The sequence below is a fragment of the Rattus norvegicus genome, chromosome 3, assembly GCF_021556685.1.
Source record: "Rattus norvegicus strain SHRSP/BbbUtx chromosome 3, alternate assembly SHRSP_T2T, whole genome shotgun sequence".
In the NCBI taxonomy this organism is placed as follows: domain Eukaryota; kingdom Metazoa; phylum Chordata; class Mammalia; order Rodentia; family Muridae; genus Rattus; species Rattus norvegicus.
Window position 1 is genome coordinate 141,409,492 of NC_141536.1, and position 20,457 is coordinate 141,429,948.

The 20,457-nt window shown below is 48.5% G+C and overlaps 1 protein-coding gene across 7 annotated transcripts in view; it reads left to right on the forward strand.

The window, feature by feature from the left end:
• Positions 1-20,457, forward strand: part of Ttll9 (tubulin tyrosine ligase like 9) — a 46,468-nt gene that overhangs the window by 7,295 nt on the left and 18,716 nt on the right. For 3 of the 7 annotated variants that reach the window (XR_015682999.1, XM_087652290.1, NM_001014051.1), the window contains exons 2-5: positions 2,590-2,633; positions 8,104-8,196; positions 14,815-14,926; positions 15,843-16,028. Coding sequence is in view for 6 of the 7 variants with exons in the window: in XM_087652290.1 (XP_087508416.1) it covers positions 2,590-2,633; positions 8,104-8,196; positions 14,815-14,926; positions 15,843-16,028 (435 nt within the window). In the remaining variant the exon portion in view is untranslated. Of the gene's footprint in view, positions 1-451; positions 831-2,589; positions 2,634-8,103; positions 8,197-14,814; positions 14,927-15,842; positions 16,029-20,457 lie in introns of those variants that run through there. The other 4 variants (XM_087652292.1, XM_087652293.1, XM_087652291.1 and 1 more) reach the window with 3 other exon arrangements.

Genomic DNA, 20,457 nt, shown 5'->3' on the forward strand with positions numbered 1-20,457 from the left:
TCTTTCTCACTGGCTCATGAAGAGTTAATGAACTCAGAGCCTCTTGCTTAGCCAGGGAGGTACCCTTGAGCCAGAGAAAAACTAAGCCCTTTTTCTTAATCCCCTGCTGCTATCCGGGGAGTCAGATTACTAGAAGCCAGTGGCTTTTGGCCACAGACTAGCAAAGAGTTAAAGACAGAGCTGCCAACATAAAGCAGCTTTGGCCATGACACTGACTCCATATCCTTTGCCGCCTTCCTCCATGAACTGGGTTACAATGCAGATTACAATGCAGTAAAAAAGATTGCTCATTGCAGAGACAACCTAAAATAAACAAAGGGAGAAAATCGAAGATAGAGGACTTAGCTATTTGACTTCAGTATTTACTAGAGTCCACAGTCCTCAAAACACTGTGCCCTGGCTCTGGTAGCTGTAGTCTAGTACAGTGTGAGTTTAAGGCCAACTTTGTCTCAAAAATAAAAAACGAGAGCTGGAGTGGATGTTTGGGAATGTAGCTCAGTTGCAGAGTGGTTGCCAAACACACTCAAGGTCCTGGGTTTGAGCCCTAGCACTGAATGCTTCTCATCCCAGAATCTGAGAGCCTGAAACAGGAGGATGAGCGGTTCAATGTCATCTTTGTTACAGAGACAGTTTTAGTCTGAGGCTAGGCTGGGCTGTGTGGGCTCTGTCAAAACGAAACAAAACAAAACAAACAGCTTGGGCTGAGCTCATCACTGGAGGACTCGCCTAGCATAAGCCAAGCTCCACATTCAACTTCTGACTGCTTAAAAAAATGCGTTAGTGACACAGGACGAAATGCAAGCAAACCAAACAGAGCGGACCCTTGACAGGTAAGTTTCTTGCTGGGCTAGCGCGAAGAGTCTAGCATTTATGTGAAATCTGGGTGTGCACTGCGAAGATGGCTCAGGGGTTCAGTTGCCTGCACCGCGACAAGAGGACCCAAGTTAGGATCCCCAGAATCCATGTAAATGCTGAGCAGGCATGGCAATTCTCAAAGTCAAGGTGGGACTCCCAGAGCAAGCTGGCTAGCCATGCTAACCAGAGTATCAAGCTCTGGGTTTGATTGAGAGATCGGCCTCAGTGGCACAATGGGGAAGAGTGATGAGCATGGTTCCTCACATCAACTTCAGGCCTCCACATGCACACAGGTGTAAAGACTCTAACACACACACACACTCACACATACAAACACGTGCTCTCACACACATGTGCTCATACATACACATATACACGCACATACATGCTCACACACACACACATATACACACACACACATGTTCACACACATGCATGACTAACACACACAGAGACACATGCTCACACACATACATAACATACACATATACACGCACACACATGCTCACACACATGCATAACATACACACAGAGACACATGCTCACACACATATAACACACACATATACATACACATGCTCACACACATGCATAACTAACACACACAGAGACACATGCTCACACACATGCATAACTAACACACATACACACACACACACACACACACACACACACCTGGAAATTGCAAAACAAAATAAAAACTGGGAATAGTATCCAAATCTGTAACCCCATCTCTGTTGTATAGGGAGATACGCAGATCCCAGGGGCAGTCTGGCCAGCCCAGCTATCAGAAATGGTGAGCTCTAGGTCCACTCAGAGACACTGTCTCATTTAATAATGATGGGGGATATCCGAGTGGGAGAAATGTACCCAACACTGATCTCAGGACTTTACTCTCACAGGCATGGGTGAGCACACCTACACACACATGAAGCATCTGACTTGTGTCCAGGATGTGACTGAGAGTGGAAGAAACCCCTTACTCTAGAAGAAAACCATCAGGGAGGCACCTGATGTGGTCTTGTGAGACACGTCAAACAGTCCATTAAGCTGTGTACAGACTCTCCATCCATAGAAACTATATGACAATAAATGCATACTCTTCCAAGACACATCTGTGGTACTGTGTTAAAGGCAACAGAAAAGCCCATCCACCCAGAAGTCATCCTGAACAGGGACAGTTTGCTCCCTACTCACCCATGTATCAGGGACTGATCCTACCAGGAAGTGGGGAAGGGGCAGTCTCCTTGGAACTTAATTGGAACCAAACAGTACCCCTTACCCATAGAGGATTGGGTAGGTGTTTGTCAGGGGTGGGGGTTGGGGATGTGAAGAAATCGCTTCTGAGAAATGGGCACAGTCCCTTCCTAGAGCCTGTGTACTATCAACACTCTAAGAATGGAAAGTCTAGGCTCTTCTTAGGGAGCTGGAGGAGCCCTCAAGCTGGGCTTTGAGTTAAGATTTGAAGTACTGGTGAGCAGGCCTTCATAGAGTGATCTCGCCTGCGGTGTAACTCTTCAGCAATGGAGGATTCATTCCATGGTAAGCAGGTAGGTTCTGCCTTGATTCATGGGCAGAGATGATGAGGAAGAACCCAGTCAGGCTGGAGGTTTGTGCCTGAGGACCTACACCCATTGAGTGTGGTGGTTTGCGTGGCTCACTCACGGAAAAGGTTAAGCAGGGAAGTACATGGGTGTGCAAATCGGTTACATCATTTTTCTTTTCTCTCTACAGAGTCAAACTTCCAAGGGCCACGGAGCGTCAAAAGGAAAAGAGAGGTGCGTGATCTCACTCTCTCCACACAAACAGGACCTGCCCTCCTTCCCTCCCTCACTTCTTTCTATCTCCCTCTGTGGCCCAGGCTGACCTAGAACTCACACAACGGGATGCTCCATGACACCTGATCATCTCTCCATTATTTAGTTCAATAATTATGATCGGAACTTTAGTGACCTTATGAAACAGTTGTTGAACGGCTATTGCCCGAGTCAGACCTTGGACCACCCCACCCTGCCCCTTGTACTAGGTCATCAAATCCTCATGTTACCACCATCCTTGAGGTAGATCTGCTAACGTGTCCGCTGTTCAGATGGAGGAAACTGGAAACTCAGAGAAGACAAGTGCCTCGCTGGGAATCCTGCAGTTGTAGAGCATGGCTGGTTGGACTCAACCACTATCTGGCCTCATTAGTTCTGTAAACCTAAGGCTTGCAGTGTACCCTCCCCTCTGGCACTCTGCATCTATAACAGCCTGGGCTCCACACTGAGCACTGCCCTAAGCACAACCCTCCTGAACCAAGCCAGAGAACAATGCTCTTTACTGGCGATTTTCCCGGTGTGGAGGGGTTTGCACTATACACATTGTAGCCAGTGTTTTTATCTTTACTGTTCCCTGAGGTTCCTCCGACTCCCTCCTCCCCTGTCAGTCAGGTGGCTCTGCTGTAGCCTTGCTCTCTCCATGTTTGGTTCTATCTCATCAATGTCTCCAGCTCACACAGACACATCCCAGATCTTGACCCTGAACTTGCATACCGACCCTAAAAAAACCAAGAACACTTCAGTCAATAGGACCCACCACCCTATGGTCAGGGTACCTGTCAATGAGAAACAAGTAACACCACGGCCAATCAGCAAATTGCATTTCCTTCCCTCATCAGAAGAAGCTGCAAGAGTGCTGCTACAGAGGTTTGATGTCAGAGCTTCCTGACTGTGTTGGGCCTACTGAAGCTGAGGCAGGAGGATTGGGAGTTAACATTAACTGGGCTACCCGAGTGCCTGTCTCAAAAAACAAAACAAAACAAACAAACAAAAAACCCAAAGAAACAATAACAACAAAGACAGGAATAGGTGTTTGTGTGTGTGTGTGGGGGGATTCCTGATACACCCCTTTCTTTTTTTGTTTTCCAGAAGTCCAGCCTTATCTTATTAGTCATAACCATAATATACGACCGTCCCTCACAGCTCAGGAGCTAGGGATGTGAGCTGCCTGTTTGTATAGTTTCTGCTCTGCACCCTGCTTATGCTGCAGAAAGTTACACTTTCAAAAAAAAAAAAAAACCCAAATAAGAACACAAAATGGTAGTTTGAGTATCAATTAGTGGGGCTCTGAACATGTGGGCCACTTCCAGGCTGTCCTAGGCTATCTCCTAGACATGTGGATCATCTGGTTCCCTTTGAAAGCCTGGGTGTGTCCCCCGAATCACACGTCAAAATAAAGACCCAGAGCAAGATATCTGGAGGATGGTTTCAGGAAGCACCAGGAAGTGAGGGGACCAGGCGACTACAGGAGGGAATTGGTGTGGCTGAGGCCAGTGGGCTCCGTCTGCCCAGAGTAGACCATAAAGCAGAGCTGGGAATCAGCCTCCAAATCCAGGCACTGGCTGTGTGCTGGTGAGAGGGAGGCTGACTCCTCACTGCTTCAGAGCTGGTCTGAGCCTGAGTGACCCCTGGGGGAAGGTTCAGGTGCTGAGGGGGAAGGCACTCCGGGTTGGCGTGTGCAGAAGTGGAGAATGTTCATGGGATATGAGCGTGCTCCCACAGTGATGTTTCCATAGCAAATGTCAACAATTGAGCCCTGACAGAGGTCCCTGGCATGTTTCTGAGAATACACCTAGGTGCGTACTTGGTTAAAGCAGGGTATTTTCAGGCTCGGCTTTAATAGAACTGGCCTGTGAGTCAGCCAGTGGCTGCTTCCTTCCAGTGTTTAGGGACTTGCTGGTTCCCTATGTACAACATATAGCCCGTGGTTTCTTTGTTGGTGGTAGTGGTTTTGTTTGGTTCTTTATTGGTTGGTTGGTTTTTCGAGACAGGGTTTCTCTGTGTAGCCCTTGCTGTCCTGGAACTTGCTCTGTAGACCAGGCTAACCTAGAACTCATAGAGGTCTGCCTGCCTCTGCCTTCGGAATGCTGGAATTAAAAGTGTGTGCTGCCACCACCATTCAGCTTGCTGCTGGTTTTAATAGGCCCAATCCCTGCCACTAACAAGGTCCCAGACCTTAGCATGACTGACTCCATGATGGGAGTGACACTCTGGCTGTGAAACTCAGCACACAGACAGCACCACCTGCCAAAAATGAAAACAAGGCCCAATCCATCAGAGTCCACAGTTCTGGGAAAGTCTCTAAATGTTCTAACCTTGTTTTCTGGCTTCTGCAATTCTGCTTCTGGCTAACATTCCTGTTAACTGAAGTATATCAGTCCAGAACATGGTCTTTGTGTTTAAAAGCTTGCCTTGAGAAAGGTTCAGTGCTACATGAGGATCCTGAACACCCAGCAGAGGCATCGACTGGGTAGTAAAGAATTTCTATTGGTTTAAACTCATGTCTGAACATTCTTCTCTGGTGAATACCCCACACCACCATCAGCACCATATGGTAATTACGAGACCATCCCCCCTTCATGTGAACTTGTTATAGTCTGCTTAACATTTTCCCCAGTCTGGTGGATTTTTTTTTTCCGGGGCTGGGGACCGAACCCAGCAGTCTGGTGGATTTTGAAGCTGTCTTTTTTGTTCAGGATAACGTACTCCTTTGTAATGTTCCACTTGGTCTCTATTGCTTTTTAGCTAAACCTAACCTTCTTATTTTTTTTTTTTTAACAGTGGTTCTCAAGACCAACCTCACCTACTTCAGACCCCATTTCAAGAAAAAAGATGTTTGTGTTGTTTTAAAGGCAGGGTATTTCTTTGTATCCCTGACTGTCCTGGAACTCACTATATACGCCAGGCTGGCCTCAAACTCAGAGATTCCCCCAGCGTCTGTCTCTCAAATATGAGAAACACTGTGCATGCCTAGAAATTTTTTTTAGTTCAATCTGTTGTTCTGCTAAAGGATTAGAAGAAAAATCTATCTCATAAAGATAGTAACTCCTGAAAGAGAGCTGTAAACTCCCAGGAACACTCATGACGGTGACCCAAGGGGATCAAAATGTGCATCTGTTATGGTTTTTATATCTGTCTCTCTGCCCCCGTCTCCCAAACTGGAAGTTTAATCCCCAAAGTCTAGTGTTGATAGTAAGTTATTAAAATATTAATGTTATTTAGAGGTTGAATAGCAGAAATGCCTTTTCTGCTTTAGTTGATATGATTGTGTGATTTTCCCTCTTGCCTCTGCTCCTGTGATAAATTACATCAATTAGATTCCTAACACTGAGCCAGCTTCGCTTATGAGCAATGTGCCACTTGGTCATGAGGTATAATTATTTTTGTATTGTTGAATTTCTTTTGCTAGTGTATGTTTATGAACATGTGTGTATGCCTGTATTGTGATGATGAGGATGTACCCATGGTCTCACACATGCTAAGCAAGGACTCTGCTACTAGCCACACCCCAGCCCGTAGTCTGGAGCTGTGTTTTTATGTTAACTGAATTTCTCTATCAGATTACACTAGTGTCGCAGATGAGCCTGGAAGCTCTCTCCCCTCTTCTTCTTCTTCTTTTTTTTTTTTTCTGGGAGAAAGTGTGTAAAACAGAGGTGGCTTCTTCAGACCCCTCAGGGAATTAATTCTCTAGTGGAACCCTGTGGGTCCAGGTCCATCTTTTGGGGGTATTTTCATATATTAGATTTGATTTCTCTAAGAATACAGCTACTCCAATGTGTATCACACCAAGAGAGGGGTGGTAGTCTGGGCTTTTCAAGAGCTGTGTCCCCTCAGCTGTCATGCTTGAGTTTGCAGAGGGGCTAGCCTGCTCTCACTGTGGTCTTGGTGTCTGCAGGGTCTATAGTAGCACACCATTTGATCCCACCTGTGGTAACAGTGTCTTCTCTGTGTCGGTATTGCTGATAGATCTGTCAATTTTATTGGTCTTTCAAGACCTCCATTTTATTGATTTAGTCAATTGTTTTAGTAGTATTGATTGATAATTGCCTTAAACATAATCCCAGAATGGAAGGACATAGTAGGACATATCCCCATGCCTACTTATAGGAAAGTGTAGGCTCCCCCGACCCTAGGCCTCCTATGATGGGGGTAAGTGGTTCACCTTAGCGCCCGAGGGAGACGAAGGCCTCAGTTCCTATTCCTCCCCCTCCTCCGCACCATCCAGTGACAGAGCAAGTGTTGGGTACATTGATGGAGCCTCATGGGAAGTGAGGGCTCTCCACTTGACCTTTACTGGTACCCATGGAGGTAGACAGCAGGTATTCACCAGAGGGAAGCCATTATTATACATTCTGCTTGTGGAAGGCTGTTCTGTCTTGGACTTCCCTAGGCTGGAGAAAGCAGGCTGCTTTTAAATGTTGTTTAGGGCCCATGCCCATTACCATGTTGGGATGTCCGTTGGCTGGCTTTTTCATTTCCACATCTGGGATGTGGAGAGGCAGGAAGAGCACCAGGGTTGTGAGAGTTGCTGTCCCTTGGGTCTGGGTCTCTGGCTAGCTTCCTTGGGTACCATTCAGTCTTCTTACGTTTGTTTTCTACACAATGTTTTGGGTTTTTTAGTTGCATTAGTAGAAGGAATAGGGAAAAGTACATCTGTTCCGTCTCCCCAGCAAGGGGATCTGCAAACACTTACATGTGACATAAGAATTGAGTCACAGCACACGTGAGGCAGCCAGACCTTGCCTAGCACATAGTAGGGACAGGAGAAATGCTTGCTTTATCATCTTATTTAAGGCTGGCCTCAAATTACGTAGCCAAAGGTGACCTTCGACTGGCCCTCCTGCCTCCCGAGTACTAGGATGGCCGGTGTGGGCCGCCACACCTGGCTTATTGTTTTTATCATTTATTGTATGTGCACGGGTGTTCTGTCTACATGCAAGTCTCTACACCCTGGGCATGCCTGGCACCCACAGAGGCCAGAAGAGGGCACTGGAATCCTTGGAACAGGAGTTAAAGATGATTGTAAGCTGCCATGTGGGTGCTGGGAGTCAAACCTTAGTCCTCTAGAAGAGCAGCCAGTGCTCTTACTCACTGAGCCATATTATTGTTGCTGTTTTAGGACAACACTAGACGCTTTGTGGTCTAGGCTGATATCCAGTGGCCTTGAATCAGGGCCTTCTTCCTCCCTCAGCCTCCTGGATTTCAGGCATGGAGTATCTGCTTAGTTTGCTATTTTGCATTGCCTGCAGATGCTAAGAGTCTGGGTGTGGCTAGTCTAAGTGCTGGCAGGCAGTACCAAGCTCTGAGAATGGGCACATCTGGCTGTGGCATCTGCATGTGGAGTCTGGCTTTTCTTCCTCTGTTTTGTCCCGATCCTGGAAGACATCCTAGGAAAGTCACTGAGCATAATTTGTGCTGTCCTATCTTGCAGAGAGCAGAGAACATTAATCCGATTCAAGACCACGCTTATGAACACGCTCATGGACGTACTGCGCCACAGGCCCGGATGGGTAGAAGTAAAAGAGTAAGACACACACCCACCACCACCCCGCTCAGTTTCTCCCTCTCCCTCCGCTCAGCCCCTCCCCTTCCTCAGCTCCTCCCTTCTCTTTGTCTCTCAGGTCCTGGTCTCATTTTGTTTTTCTCTCAGTTCCTCTTTCTAGCTGCTGGAATTCACCCTAAAGCAGATGTGAGGTGTTTTTTTGTTTTTGTTTTTGTTTTTGTTTTTTTTGAGGGGGTAGTGAATGGGGGATTCACTTCACTTCATTTGTGTCCTACAAACATCTAGTCTATTGTGATGCCTTTCCGGGTGCTGGCCAATTGCTTGAGACCCTACAGCATGTGTGAAGGTTATATTAATTGTCAATCATATTACAGATTCGGTAGGGACAAGCCACCAGTATGTTTGTGAGGGAGTCTGTATATTAGGCTACTCACGGTAGGAAGACCCATCTTCACAGTAGGCAATGCCAGGTCATGGGCTGGGGCGGAGAGTGTCCCAGGTTGAATTTGAAGGGGGGGGGGGAGAGAGCTGGGCACCAGCATCCAGTCCTGACTGTGGAGGTAATTGACCAACTACCACACGCTCCTGCCAGCCTGATGGGCTGCATCCCCTTCAACTGTAAGTCAGAAGACTTCCTCCCTTCCTTCTGTCCTTCCTTCTGTCCTTCCTTCCTTCCTTCCTTCCTTCCTTCCTTCCTTCCTTCTTTCCATTGCTTGTCCAGTATTTTGGGCACAGCAAGGAGAAAACTAACACAGCTTTCAGACGTGCCTGTAGGATGCCATCCAGGTTTTGGGTGATTTCTGCCCACTCATTGTCTCTCATTCTCAGCAGAACAAGGCATGTTTTCCTGCTGGCTGGAGCTCACCAGGGACCAGCCAGGCCAAGGACTGCTCTTCCCCTGCCACTAATTAGTCTGTGGCCTAGAGAGAGTGACCTGACTGACTTGGCCTGCATTTCTCTTGTGCGGTAGCGGCTCTGGGGACAGTGACAGAGACAATAATACATGGGCACATGACATTAGGTGCAGTTACGGAGGTCTGAGGCTTGGATGTGTGTCACAGAAACCCACAGGAGGCTTTGACAGGTGGAAATTTCTGGATCTGAAAATCCAGAGACAGTAGAGCCCTCTGCCCCAACCCCCACAATGGGGATTCCATTTCCTTCCGTCTTTCTGTCCTGCTTTCTCATGAGTGAAGCCTCATCCTTGTGACCTGAGGCGACACTTCACTGTTGCCTTCACATAGCGGTGGCAAGGTGAGGTGAAGCAAGTGAGCCTGCCCCCCACAGTGTCTTTGGTGGGACTTAGCCATGTTCCACACCTCACTGCCAGGAAATCTGGACAAACTGCACCACACATTTCCCAGTTAAATTCAGGGAATTCTAGCTGGGTGTGGTGGTGCAGTGCTTGGGTGTCCGAGGCAGGCAGATCTCAGTGAGTTCAAGGCCAGCCTGGTCTCCTAGCAATAGTCACACTAACATGGTGAGGTTCTGGGAAGAGCATGGACTTGAGGGATAGGGCCCAATAGCCAACCATGCCAAGTTATCCAACAAGCAATTCATTGTGTCCCAGTCACTAAGCCACCTAGGCACCCTGAAGCACTTAACACCAAACTGTCTCTTAGCCACACCACAAATCTTCCACCTCGAATCTTCCAGGCAAGTGCCATTATGATCCCCCATCCCAGTAATGGGAAGCCAGGGCACCGAGTAATGGGAATGCCATCTTGAGAGTGCTCTGCATAGGAAGCCATGGAGCAGGCTGTGTGATTAGTGCCTGCCTGCAGAATTGGCTCGTCCCCTCCCACTCTCAGCAACCTTTCCATGAGCAAGGGAGGCAGCAAGCCAGCACCCTAGACCCCAGAGCTTCAGTCCAGCAGGAAAATGGACTGTGGGCTACATCTAACTGGTCCCCTCATTATCATTCAGTGCTAGTGAAGCTCATGGTGGCAGCTGCCCTGTTTGCCTTGGTCATCTCACGGTCGTCCTTCCCTGGAGCCTGGGCCCTGGTGCAGGCAATGGGAGATGACTTAGAGGACAAGCTAGAGGGCGGTGCAGAGAAAAAGATACTGTTTCCACTTGTCCTGTGTCTTGGGTCCTTCTCTGCCTCTCCCAGTCTGTTCTTCAGTTTGATAGCAGGGGATCTGAGGCTCACACTATGGGAGTCACCCTCAGTGCCTGATCCTCGACTGGCTGTCACAAGAGTTTTCAAGTCAGGAGAAGCTCAAAGGCCAGGGCCTCTCTACCTCTTTATTCCCTCTGAACCCAAAGTCTCATCCTTGAGGACTTGTATTTTCAAACAGAATTAGGTCTTGATCGAGAGCTTTGAGGTCAGAGTTTAGAACAGATATGGCCAAGCATATCCTGTTCCCTGCCTCCTGCCGGGAAAGCCAGTATGAGCGCAGGAGCCACCTAGGGACCCGGGCAGTCATCAGGATACTTCAAGGATGAGAATGGGAAGTAGAAGGACCTTTTACCTGGCTTAGTCATTTAATACCGTCCTCCATAATTAAAGAGTGGCCACATGGAATGAATGTGAAGATGGCGGGTGCATGAGTGAACTTGCAGGCTGGGATAGATCTGGTGCAGACTGCTCTGCAAGCCTTTGTTCTGTTGGGTCTTAGCTCTTTTCTCATCTTCGACTCTGGCATCTCAGCCACCTCTATGGCTTCCTTCATGCCCTTGAACCAGGGCATGTCCCCAGGGACCTGCTCCAACCCCCTCCCGCTGCCCCTGACCCTGCCACCCTCTTCACCCCCCAGACCTCAGCTGAGGGTCACTCAAAGGGTCCTTCCCGACCTCATGACTGCTTTGCTCTGAAACACAGTTCACAGTACCTCTCTCCTTGTTGTCAATCAAGCTTACTGGAGTGAGGGCAACATCTGGCCACGTGTTTCGTCATCTCACTCCCCACAAACTGCCTCTCACTGGCACCCCGGAGACAGCCTTCACACATCCCTCAGTCACTCAGTCAATACTCAGATCCCGGGGAATGCTAGGAGTGAAGTGCTGGTCACTGCCCGTTCATATCCTCGTGTTTCTGAAACACACTGCTATCTTCTAGTGAACACACCCTCAGCAGACAGTTCTAGAACATCTGCCCTTCTCCAAGCCCAGGGCAACCACAGCAGTGACAGTCCACAGAGAAAGGTCTACCGGTCACCTTTTGCCAGCCCCTCCTTTATTGCTCCCTTTCTTATTGAAAAGTAATTTCACCTACCAGAAGATAAACCCTTTTCAAACAATACAATTCTAGCTGGGCTCTGCGAGTTTAAGACCAGCCTGGTCTGGTTAGTGAGACCCTGTCTCAAAACGACAGCAACAGCAATGAGACCCAATTTCACATCTTTCTTTTTCTCTCACCACCAGTTTGTCTTCAGCCTCACTATGTAGATGAGGATAACCCTTTGGAGTCTTTCCCACTGTTCTTTCCCTCAGTTTGTTCTACTCAACCTCATAGAAATGGGGCTGGACAATGTGCCTTTTCTCTGTCTTCTTCCCTTCCTGCCTTTTTCTCCCTCTCTTTCCTCCTTTTCACCTTCCCTTCCTCCCTCCCTCCTTCCTTCCATCCCTACCTCCTTTCTTCTCTTTGTCCCTCTCCTCTCCTCCTTCCTGAGTCAGAGTCTTGCTAGTAGCCCTGTGTAAACCCATTGTGGCACACTAGCCTGATAGTCACTATGTAGCCCAGACTAGCCTCAAACTTGTAGCAGTCCTCCTGAGTGCCGGCATTTGTAGGTATGAGCCAGCTTGCCCAGTTCGTCTAGTCTTCTACTTGTTCCAAAGGTGCAGCCGTGTTGAGCATGTCTTCATTTGTATCAGTACCTTGTGCCCCATTCCACTGCTGGAGGTGGAACCCAGGACCTCATACATTCTACACAGCCATCAGGCCATTAACTCACCATCCCCCATTTTTCTGGTTGAATAATATTCCACTTCGTGGATGTACCACATTCTCCTTATCTATTCATTAGCCGATGGGTATTTGGATTGTTTCCACTCTAGGACTGTTATAAATAAAGCTTGTGAACAAGACCCATGTACAAGTTTGAGTAGATATGTTTTTATTTCTCCTGGGAGAAACACCTACAAGTAGAATTGTTGGGTCTTGCATATAAATTCTTGAGGAAATATTAGAATCCTCTGAAGTGGCTTCTCCATTTTCTGTTTCCAGCAGCAGCATATGCAATCCTAGTATTTCCATATCCTTCTCAATGTTCATTATTATCCATTAAAAAAAATTGACATCCAGGTACTGTCTTAGGGTTTTACTGTTGTGAACAGACACCACGACCAAGGCAACTCTAATAAGGACAACATTTAATTGGGGCTGGCTCACAGGTTCAGAGGTTCAGTCCATTATCATCAAGGTGGGAGCATGGCAGTGTCCAGACAGGAATGGTACAGGAGGAGCTGAGAGTTCTACATCTTCATCTGACTGCAGCCAGGAGAAGACTGGCACCCACGTAGCTAGAAGGAGGGTCTCAAAGCCCAACCCCACAGTGACACTTCCTCTAAAAAGGCCACACCTCCTAATAGTGTCACTCCCTGGGCCAAGCACATTCAAACCACCGTGGATATCATTGTGGTTTTTCTTATTTTGGTGATTAATGACATATTTTCTGTGATGTAGGTCATACGCAAATCTTTACAGAAACATCCTGTTTAAAAAGAAACTCAGAATACAATTTGGAAGTGGAAATTTTTTATTTATATTTTTTTGAACTAGCATCCAAAATAGCAAGTTTCCATGTGTACTGCTGCCCCGAGTACACACGGGGCACTTTGTCATGTATCACTGCTCCGAGTTTACTGCTGCCCCTCGTGCACCACCGCCCCTCAAGCACACTGGCCACTTTGTCATTTCCTTATTCCTTGGTTTGATCCTCCATCTTGTTGGCCCTCCTCTCCTAAGCAGATCCCTTTCTGCTTTCTTGACCAACAGAGACAGTGATTCCTGACAGTCCATCCCACAGGCCATTATACCCTTCCCAGTGTGATTTATTTGGAATTGTCCAGGGATGTGGCTATTAAATTTTGAAAAAGTCATTTGGAGCTTGGTGGAAAAACAGGGTCCACATGCTCAGAGACATTCCCACACAATGTCCTCTGCAAAGGACAGAGGGATTCCTCAAGCCCCACACCTCACACCGGAGGCCAGGCTCCTGTGCACGGTTGGCATCCAGGAGAGATGCCCATCCAACAGCTGAGAGGAGCGGAGAAACAATCTAAACCCTTAGTTTGGGAAACTTCTAATACCCAGCAGACCTCGCTGGCCATTGTTCCTCTTGCTTTATAGAAGTCTCAGAGCTTAGCTCTCTGGACATTAAGCCAGCAGCTCCTGTAGGCAGGTCAGGATTTTCCGTAGCCACAGCAGAGTGGCGTGACCCTGTGATGCCAGCGCCTCGGCCAGGAAGCATCCATGAGAAAGTCAGTGCGTGTGAGCAGCCATTTTTTGCTATTTTTTGCTCACACACTAAGAACTCACTTGTGCCATCTACCACAGAAGGTTCTCATAGCTTCTCCCCATCCTTGTAGCCTCCAGTCACTGGGGTGAAAGGGACAGTTGGGAAGTACAGTAGACTATGGCGTTCTTCCTGACTTGGTCCAAGTCAGGCCTGGTTTATTCATCACTTCAGGAAGCTGCCTCCTTATTACAGTTTGTTTTGACTTCAGATCCCTCAAGGTGTTTTTCAAAACTCAGTACTTGGCCACAATAACAACAGAAAGAGCAGGAGCAGGGATGGTGCTGGGGTGGGGGTGGGGGTGGGGGATGGGAGGGTATTTAGTTGAGTTTCCATTGTTTTGGCAAAATGTCTTCTAAGATAAACTAATTTAAAAACTGGAAAGAATGTCAGCAGCAGTGGCACACACCTTTGATCCCAGCACTAAATGGGGTGAAGGCAAGTGGGTCTCTGCAAGTTCAAGGTCAGCCAGGGCTATATAGTGAGATCATGTTTTGGGAAAACAAAACAAAACAAAACAAAAAACCAAAGGCTTATTGGGTTGGGGAGGCCGTGGCCCATGATCAGTTGGCCCTTTCCTCTTAGACCTATAGTGAGGCTGAAAGCATGCTGGGATCTCATGGTAGCCATGAGGCAAAACCAGAAGCCAAAAGCCAGGGAGGAGCTAAGGGTCAGACCCATATCCCATTCCAGCTCACGCCTCTCGATGAATAACAACCTTCTTCTGGGCTCCATCTTTAAAGACTCCACCATCTCCCAGTATTGCCACAGGCTGGTGACCAAGCTGTCAACACTCCAGCTTTAAGGGGACAATGAAACTCCAAATTAAAGTAGCAAGGCAGGGGCAGAGAGGGTGGATTCTGTGCTCTACCATACAATGCAGCCTGCAGAGGTAGCAGTGAGTACCGATTGAGGGGCTGCTGAAATGTTTAAGCAGTGCACCCTGCACCTCAGGAAGTGGCTGAGACTGGAGCAGGCATGACCACTGTTGAGAAGTACCAGAAGGCACTCTGGGCTAGGGCGGCAGCATCTGCTGGTGCCTCAGGGAAGCTAGCCACTGTGGCCAGCATTCTCCCTCCACTCACGGTCAGATGGTTGTGTGCTGTCAGATGGCTGTGTGCTGTGAGACCCCAGCAGCACCCCGTCCTCAGATCTGACCCTTGTCTCTCCCTCACTGCAGTGAAGGTGAATGGGATTTCTATTGGTGTGACGTCAGCTGGCTGCGTGAGAACTTTGACCACACCTACATGGATGAACACGTGCGAATCAGCCACTTTAGGAACCACTATGAGGTGAGCCTCCCGGTCTGTGAAGTGAGATGGGTCTGGGCCATGGGACTATCTGTTGGAGCCCTTCGGATTGTTCCTGCTACTCTGAGGGTCTGAGAGTAGACACTGGTACCAAGAGGTGGGCAGGAGGACCAGCAAGATGGCACAGCAGATAAAGGCTTTTGTGTCCAAGCCTGAGGATCTGAGTTTGACACCCAAGACCCACATAGTGGAAGGAGAGACCGACACCCAGAAGTTGCCCTCTGACCTTTGATACTAGTGGGCTCTATCGATTAAATAACCACAGTACTGGAAAGGCTTAGCAGCAAGTGTTAGAGCTCTCTAGACAGAGAAGGGCCCAGAGCTGGGTATTGCTGACTCTAAGGGGGTCAGGGGCTTTTCTAGTGTTTAGGTCTTCCCATCTTAGTAATTCTCCTACTTTTCCATTGGTCTTTTGTTTGTTTTGTTTTTTGAGACAGAGTCTTTCTCTGTAGCCCTGGCTGTCCTAGAATTCACTATGTAGACCAAGCTGGCCTCAAACTCGCAGAGATCTGCCTGCCTCTGGGATTAAAGGTATGGGCCACTATGCCTAGCTTCTATTGGTTTTAAGGTGTGCATGTGTCCTTTCTGTTGTGGGGATTAGATTGCCCTTTAGGTCCACAGACACAGAAATGGTTGAAATAGGGCTTGGTGCTTGAGTAGAGAAGTTACTATGAATAGGGTTGAGTAGGGTCAGACTGGGCCCCCAACACTCTTCTCCCTCTGTGGTGTAGGGGGGACAACTCACTGCTGAGGACAAAAGCTCAGAAAGGGGGTCACTATGTCCCCTTTCTCTTATTTTAGCCCCTCTTACATAAGTAAGTGTAATGAAACATGTTTTCTAACTAGAGGTGGGCAAGGCAGGAGCAGGGGGTTACCGTCTGCCCTCCCCGCTGCCTAGCTCACCAGGAAAAACTACATGGTCAAGAACCTAAAGCGATTCCGGAAGCAGCTGGAGCGGGAGGCAGGAAAGACGGAGGCAGCCAAGTGTGACTTCTTCCCCAAAACCTTTGAGATGCCCTGCGAGTATCATCTGTTTGTGGAGGAGTTCCGTAAGAACCCCGGCATCACCTGGATCATGAAACCTGTGAGTGCCTCTGCAAGGAGGGGCAGGACTGAGGTGTGGTGTCCCAGGAGGGCCCCGTGTCAAAACCGAATGCCTTGTGTCTCTTGGAGGTTTCATGAAAAAGAAGCAAGTCTGTGGGCACTTCAGGAAAGCACGCTCACAGGACCCTCAGGGCTCCGCAACTGGACCCCGGGGAGTCCTGTTTCAGGTTCTCCTGCAGAGCTCCAAGATGCATGGGGTTTGGGAGCTAATTGTTTTTCAACCTTTTATTTTTAAAGAAATATTTTAGATTTATTTTGATTTTGTGTGTGCATGCTTTGCCTACATGTGTGTTTCTGCACCACTTGTGTGCATTGCCCATAGAGGCCAGAAGAAGGCATCGATCCCCTGGAACTGGAGTTACAGACAGTTGGGAGCTGCCCTGTGGGTGCTGGGAATTGAACCTGGGTCATCGGGAAGAGAAGCCAGCGCTCTTAACTGTTGAGCCATCTCTCCAGTTCCTGCCTTAGGATATCCCCACATGAATTAGACCAGACTGCTCAGGCCCACCCGATCTGCCCAGTGACTCTGCCTTTGCACACGTTCCTGGGTAAGGCATGCGCACACTCAGGTCTGCTTATTTTGTCTTGATTTTTGAGACAAAATCTCTCTATGTATTCCTGTCTTGTAGCTCTCTCTATAGCTGTCTTGGAACTCACTCTGTAGACCAGGCTGGCCTCAAACTCAGAGCAATCCATTTGCTTCTGCTTCCTGAGTGCTAGGATTAAGGGTGTCCAGCATTACACCCAGCCTCACAGGTTTGTGAAACTGACCAGAGCTTCCTGGGGCAGTGTGAAGGGAAGATGCTTCCTGAACTCTTAGAAATTAAAAGAGAAATGGCTTGCTGTTGAGCACTGAACTCCAAGCCTAACCTGCATGTTTTGTATTCAACAAGCTCAGCCTCAGGGAAACTGAGTCCCATGACGGACCTGGGTCAGTACTGTCCCAGCTTACAGATGAAGCAGGTGGGCCTTAGCTCGAGGTCACAGAGCTCACGGGTGGCAGAGAAAGAATTAGAATCCAGGCACTTAAGAGGCCAAGGCAGGAGAAATGTTCCAAGTTTAAGGCCAGCCTAAGCTACACAGTGAGTTCCAGGATAGCTTGGGCCATAGAGTGAGACCTTATCTCAGAAAAAAATAAAGCCCAGGCACCTGCTCTCATTCTTGCATTTCCTAGACAGCATGCCTCAGCTGTGGGACACACACACACACACACACACACACACACACACACACACACACACACAGAACACTACCCACAGAGCCAAGGTTCCGCCTCTTAATCACAGCTGTCATGGTATCACCACTAACAAAAGCAGTGGGCTGGGAGAGGAAGCGGCTTAATGTGCAATTGCTGGTTCCCAATTAGCAGACAGTGTCACTTGATGCAGCTGGGGCTGCCTGTAGCTCTCTGCTCAGTCTCCTCTCTCTGCTGCCACCAGATTGCCTCACCAGCCTGTTCAGGACTCTGGGAAAGAACCAGGAGCCCGGGAGCCACCCTCCTGGGGGACATGGTGGACCAGTGTGTTTTCCAGTACTGCCTTACCTAAGTCCATCCCCCTCCAGGCACCTGTGCCATGGCTACACCTGCATAAGCCAATCCCAAGCCTGCTCCTCAGCCTCACTCCTCAGTTGCCTGCAGAAGGCTGTGCCCTGTTACCCAACTCTTACCCTCTTCCTTAGGCACAGAAAATACAAGGGGGCTTTGGCGATGCTGCACCCCCATCCCAGCACTGTTCTGTAGACTCTCAGGGCCTTAAGACCATCTATCTCTCAGCTTTCCTCTCTAGGGATAAGAACAGGCCTTTGTCCACTAGGCACAGCAGCACACTTGGGAGGTAGAGACAGGAGGATCAGGAATTCAAAGTCATCCTTGGCTACAGAGTGAGGGTTTGACTTTTATTGTTAGCACCCAAGATAAAACCAGATGTGGTGGCCTGTGCCAATAATACCAAGGAGTTAGAGATGGGAGCGTCCCTAGGGCTCACTGGCTGGCCAGCCCAGACTGGCTAAAGAACCAAGCCCCAGGTACCAATGAAAGCTCCTGTCTTAAATAGTAAAGTGGACATGCTGGGTGCAGTGACCTGCATCTTTGATCCCAGGTGGGCTGCTGTGAGTTTAAAGCCAGTCTGGTCTGAATAGTTCTAGGCCAGCCAGAGCGACACTGAGAGACCCTATCTCAAAATGAATAAACAAGGCAGGTAGTTCCTGAGGAATGACATCTGAGGTTGTCCTCTGTCTCCTACAACATGTGAACATAACAGGTACAGGAACCACACACTTGTGTGTGCCCCCAACACATGTAAATGTGCACACACGAATAATAATAGTATTAAAAAGGATCAACTAAAAGCTAAGAAATGGGCCTTTGGGTTTGACCATAGGAAGTCCAGTCTAAGAGCTGAGGGCATAGCTCAGTGGTAAATGCTTGCCTAGCTTGCTGCCTGAGGTCCCAGCTTCAACTGTCAGTCCCACAAAAACTAAAACAAAAACCAAACAATTTAAGTCCAGTCTACTGGAAAAGAAATCACACACCACACCAACGTTTCTCCCATCTGTCCTTCCTCTCCGGCTCCCCTGCTAGGACAGGAAATACAAGGGGGCTTGTCACTGAATCCTGAGAGCTGGCCTGCTTGGGCAGTAAAGATCATAAAACCATCTCCAGGGACCTAAGCAAGAGCGTGGGACTCCTGTCTGTCCATGCGCATGTGGAGAAATGCACCAACTGGACACAGAACAGTGCTTTATTTAAAGCCACTTCCCAGATATGATTGACATATGAAATCTGAACAACATCATGAAGCCAGAGAGAACTATGACAGAAGGAACAACATCATGAAGCCAGAATGACAGGACAGTGGCTTTCAGCCAGGGATAATGGCACATGTGTGTAGTCCTAGCACTCAAGCAGCAGAGGAGGAGAATTGTTGCATGTTGGACGCCGGCCTGGTCTATCAGTGACTAGCCAAGGCTACATAGCAAGACTGTCTCATGAAGTCAAAAACAAGACACAATAAAGAATGGGGGTTTTCAAAGCATAAAGTATATTTAATTACAAAAGAAAGCAGCTATGTCGAAAAACAGTTATTAAAACAGTTACTCCAGGCCCCCCAGGAAACGCATATCAAGAAAGACTAAATATGACTGTTGGAGAGAATGAGCAGGAGAAGCAGGTGGAGCTGAAAGACCTGGAGGGAGGGAGGCAGGGAAAGGAGGGAGGCAGGGAGGGAGGGGGGGGGAGAGAGAGGGGGAGAGAGAGAAGGGAGGGGGAAAATGTGGCTGGGGGTGGGTGAGAGTTAGGGCTGTTACACCCAGTGGCTTACTCTCCTACTGGGCAGACCCACATGCTCTCCATGGTGCAGCTCGCACACTATTAAGCATCCTCTCTCCTCCTCATAACATGCTAAAGGGCCTAACAGCAGACTCCATCCCTGTGGTGATTTGAGAATCGTAAGATACACGAATACTCTTCTGACATCTATGCAACAATTGTCCTATAAAGAGGCTGTGATTTCTTCTGATGGTAAAGTCACAGACATGACTAATATTCCCAAGATGGGCCACCCGCACGCATCATAGAAAGAAATGCACAAATCTGCTTAGATATTAATAGAACTAAAATATGAAGAAGTCTTCTCCTTGAAGTTTCTAAGCCCCAGGTGACTTTCTTTAATAAGAACAGTCAAGCCAAGGATGGTTTATTGGGTGTCACACCCAGCAGGCGGGCTCCTCCTGCTCACATCATGGCTGCAGCAGCTCCACTTTTACCTCACCTCTCCCCACCTGCCACCAGATAAACGAATGCCATGTCCTTTATCACTCTTGAAGAAGACACACTCTCTCAGAAGTCTCTGCAGCAGACCCCTTGGCGTCCTGAAGGCCAATGCCGGAGTCAAGCACGTGGTGAATTAGCAAGGCGCGACCATGAGGAGACCTCAGCCAAGGGTAGAGCCCCAGGAGGAGTTGATCAGCCCCTGTCTTCTGGGTGGGATGAAGTGGGAGAGGCTCTGTGGGAGACCGTCTATCAACCTCAAGGCCTCACAAATGACACCAGTTGTCTTAGGGCTTGTGTTGCTGTGAAGAGACCCGCGGCTAAGGCAAGTCTTATAAGGACAACATTAATTGGGGCTGGCTTCCAGGTTCAGAGGTTTAGTCCATTGTCATCACGGCAGAAGCATGGCAGTGTCTAGGCATGGAGCCGGAGGAGCTGAGAGTTCTACATCTTCATCTGAAGGCTGCTAGGGGAAGACTGGCTTCCAGGCAGCTAGGAGGAGGGTCGTAAAGTCCACATCCACGCCCACAATGACACACTTCCTCCACCAAGGTCACACCTCCTAGTAGTGCCACTCCCTGGGCCAAGCATATTCAAATCACACCACTGAATGTCACATAATGAATGGCATCACTGGGGG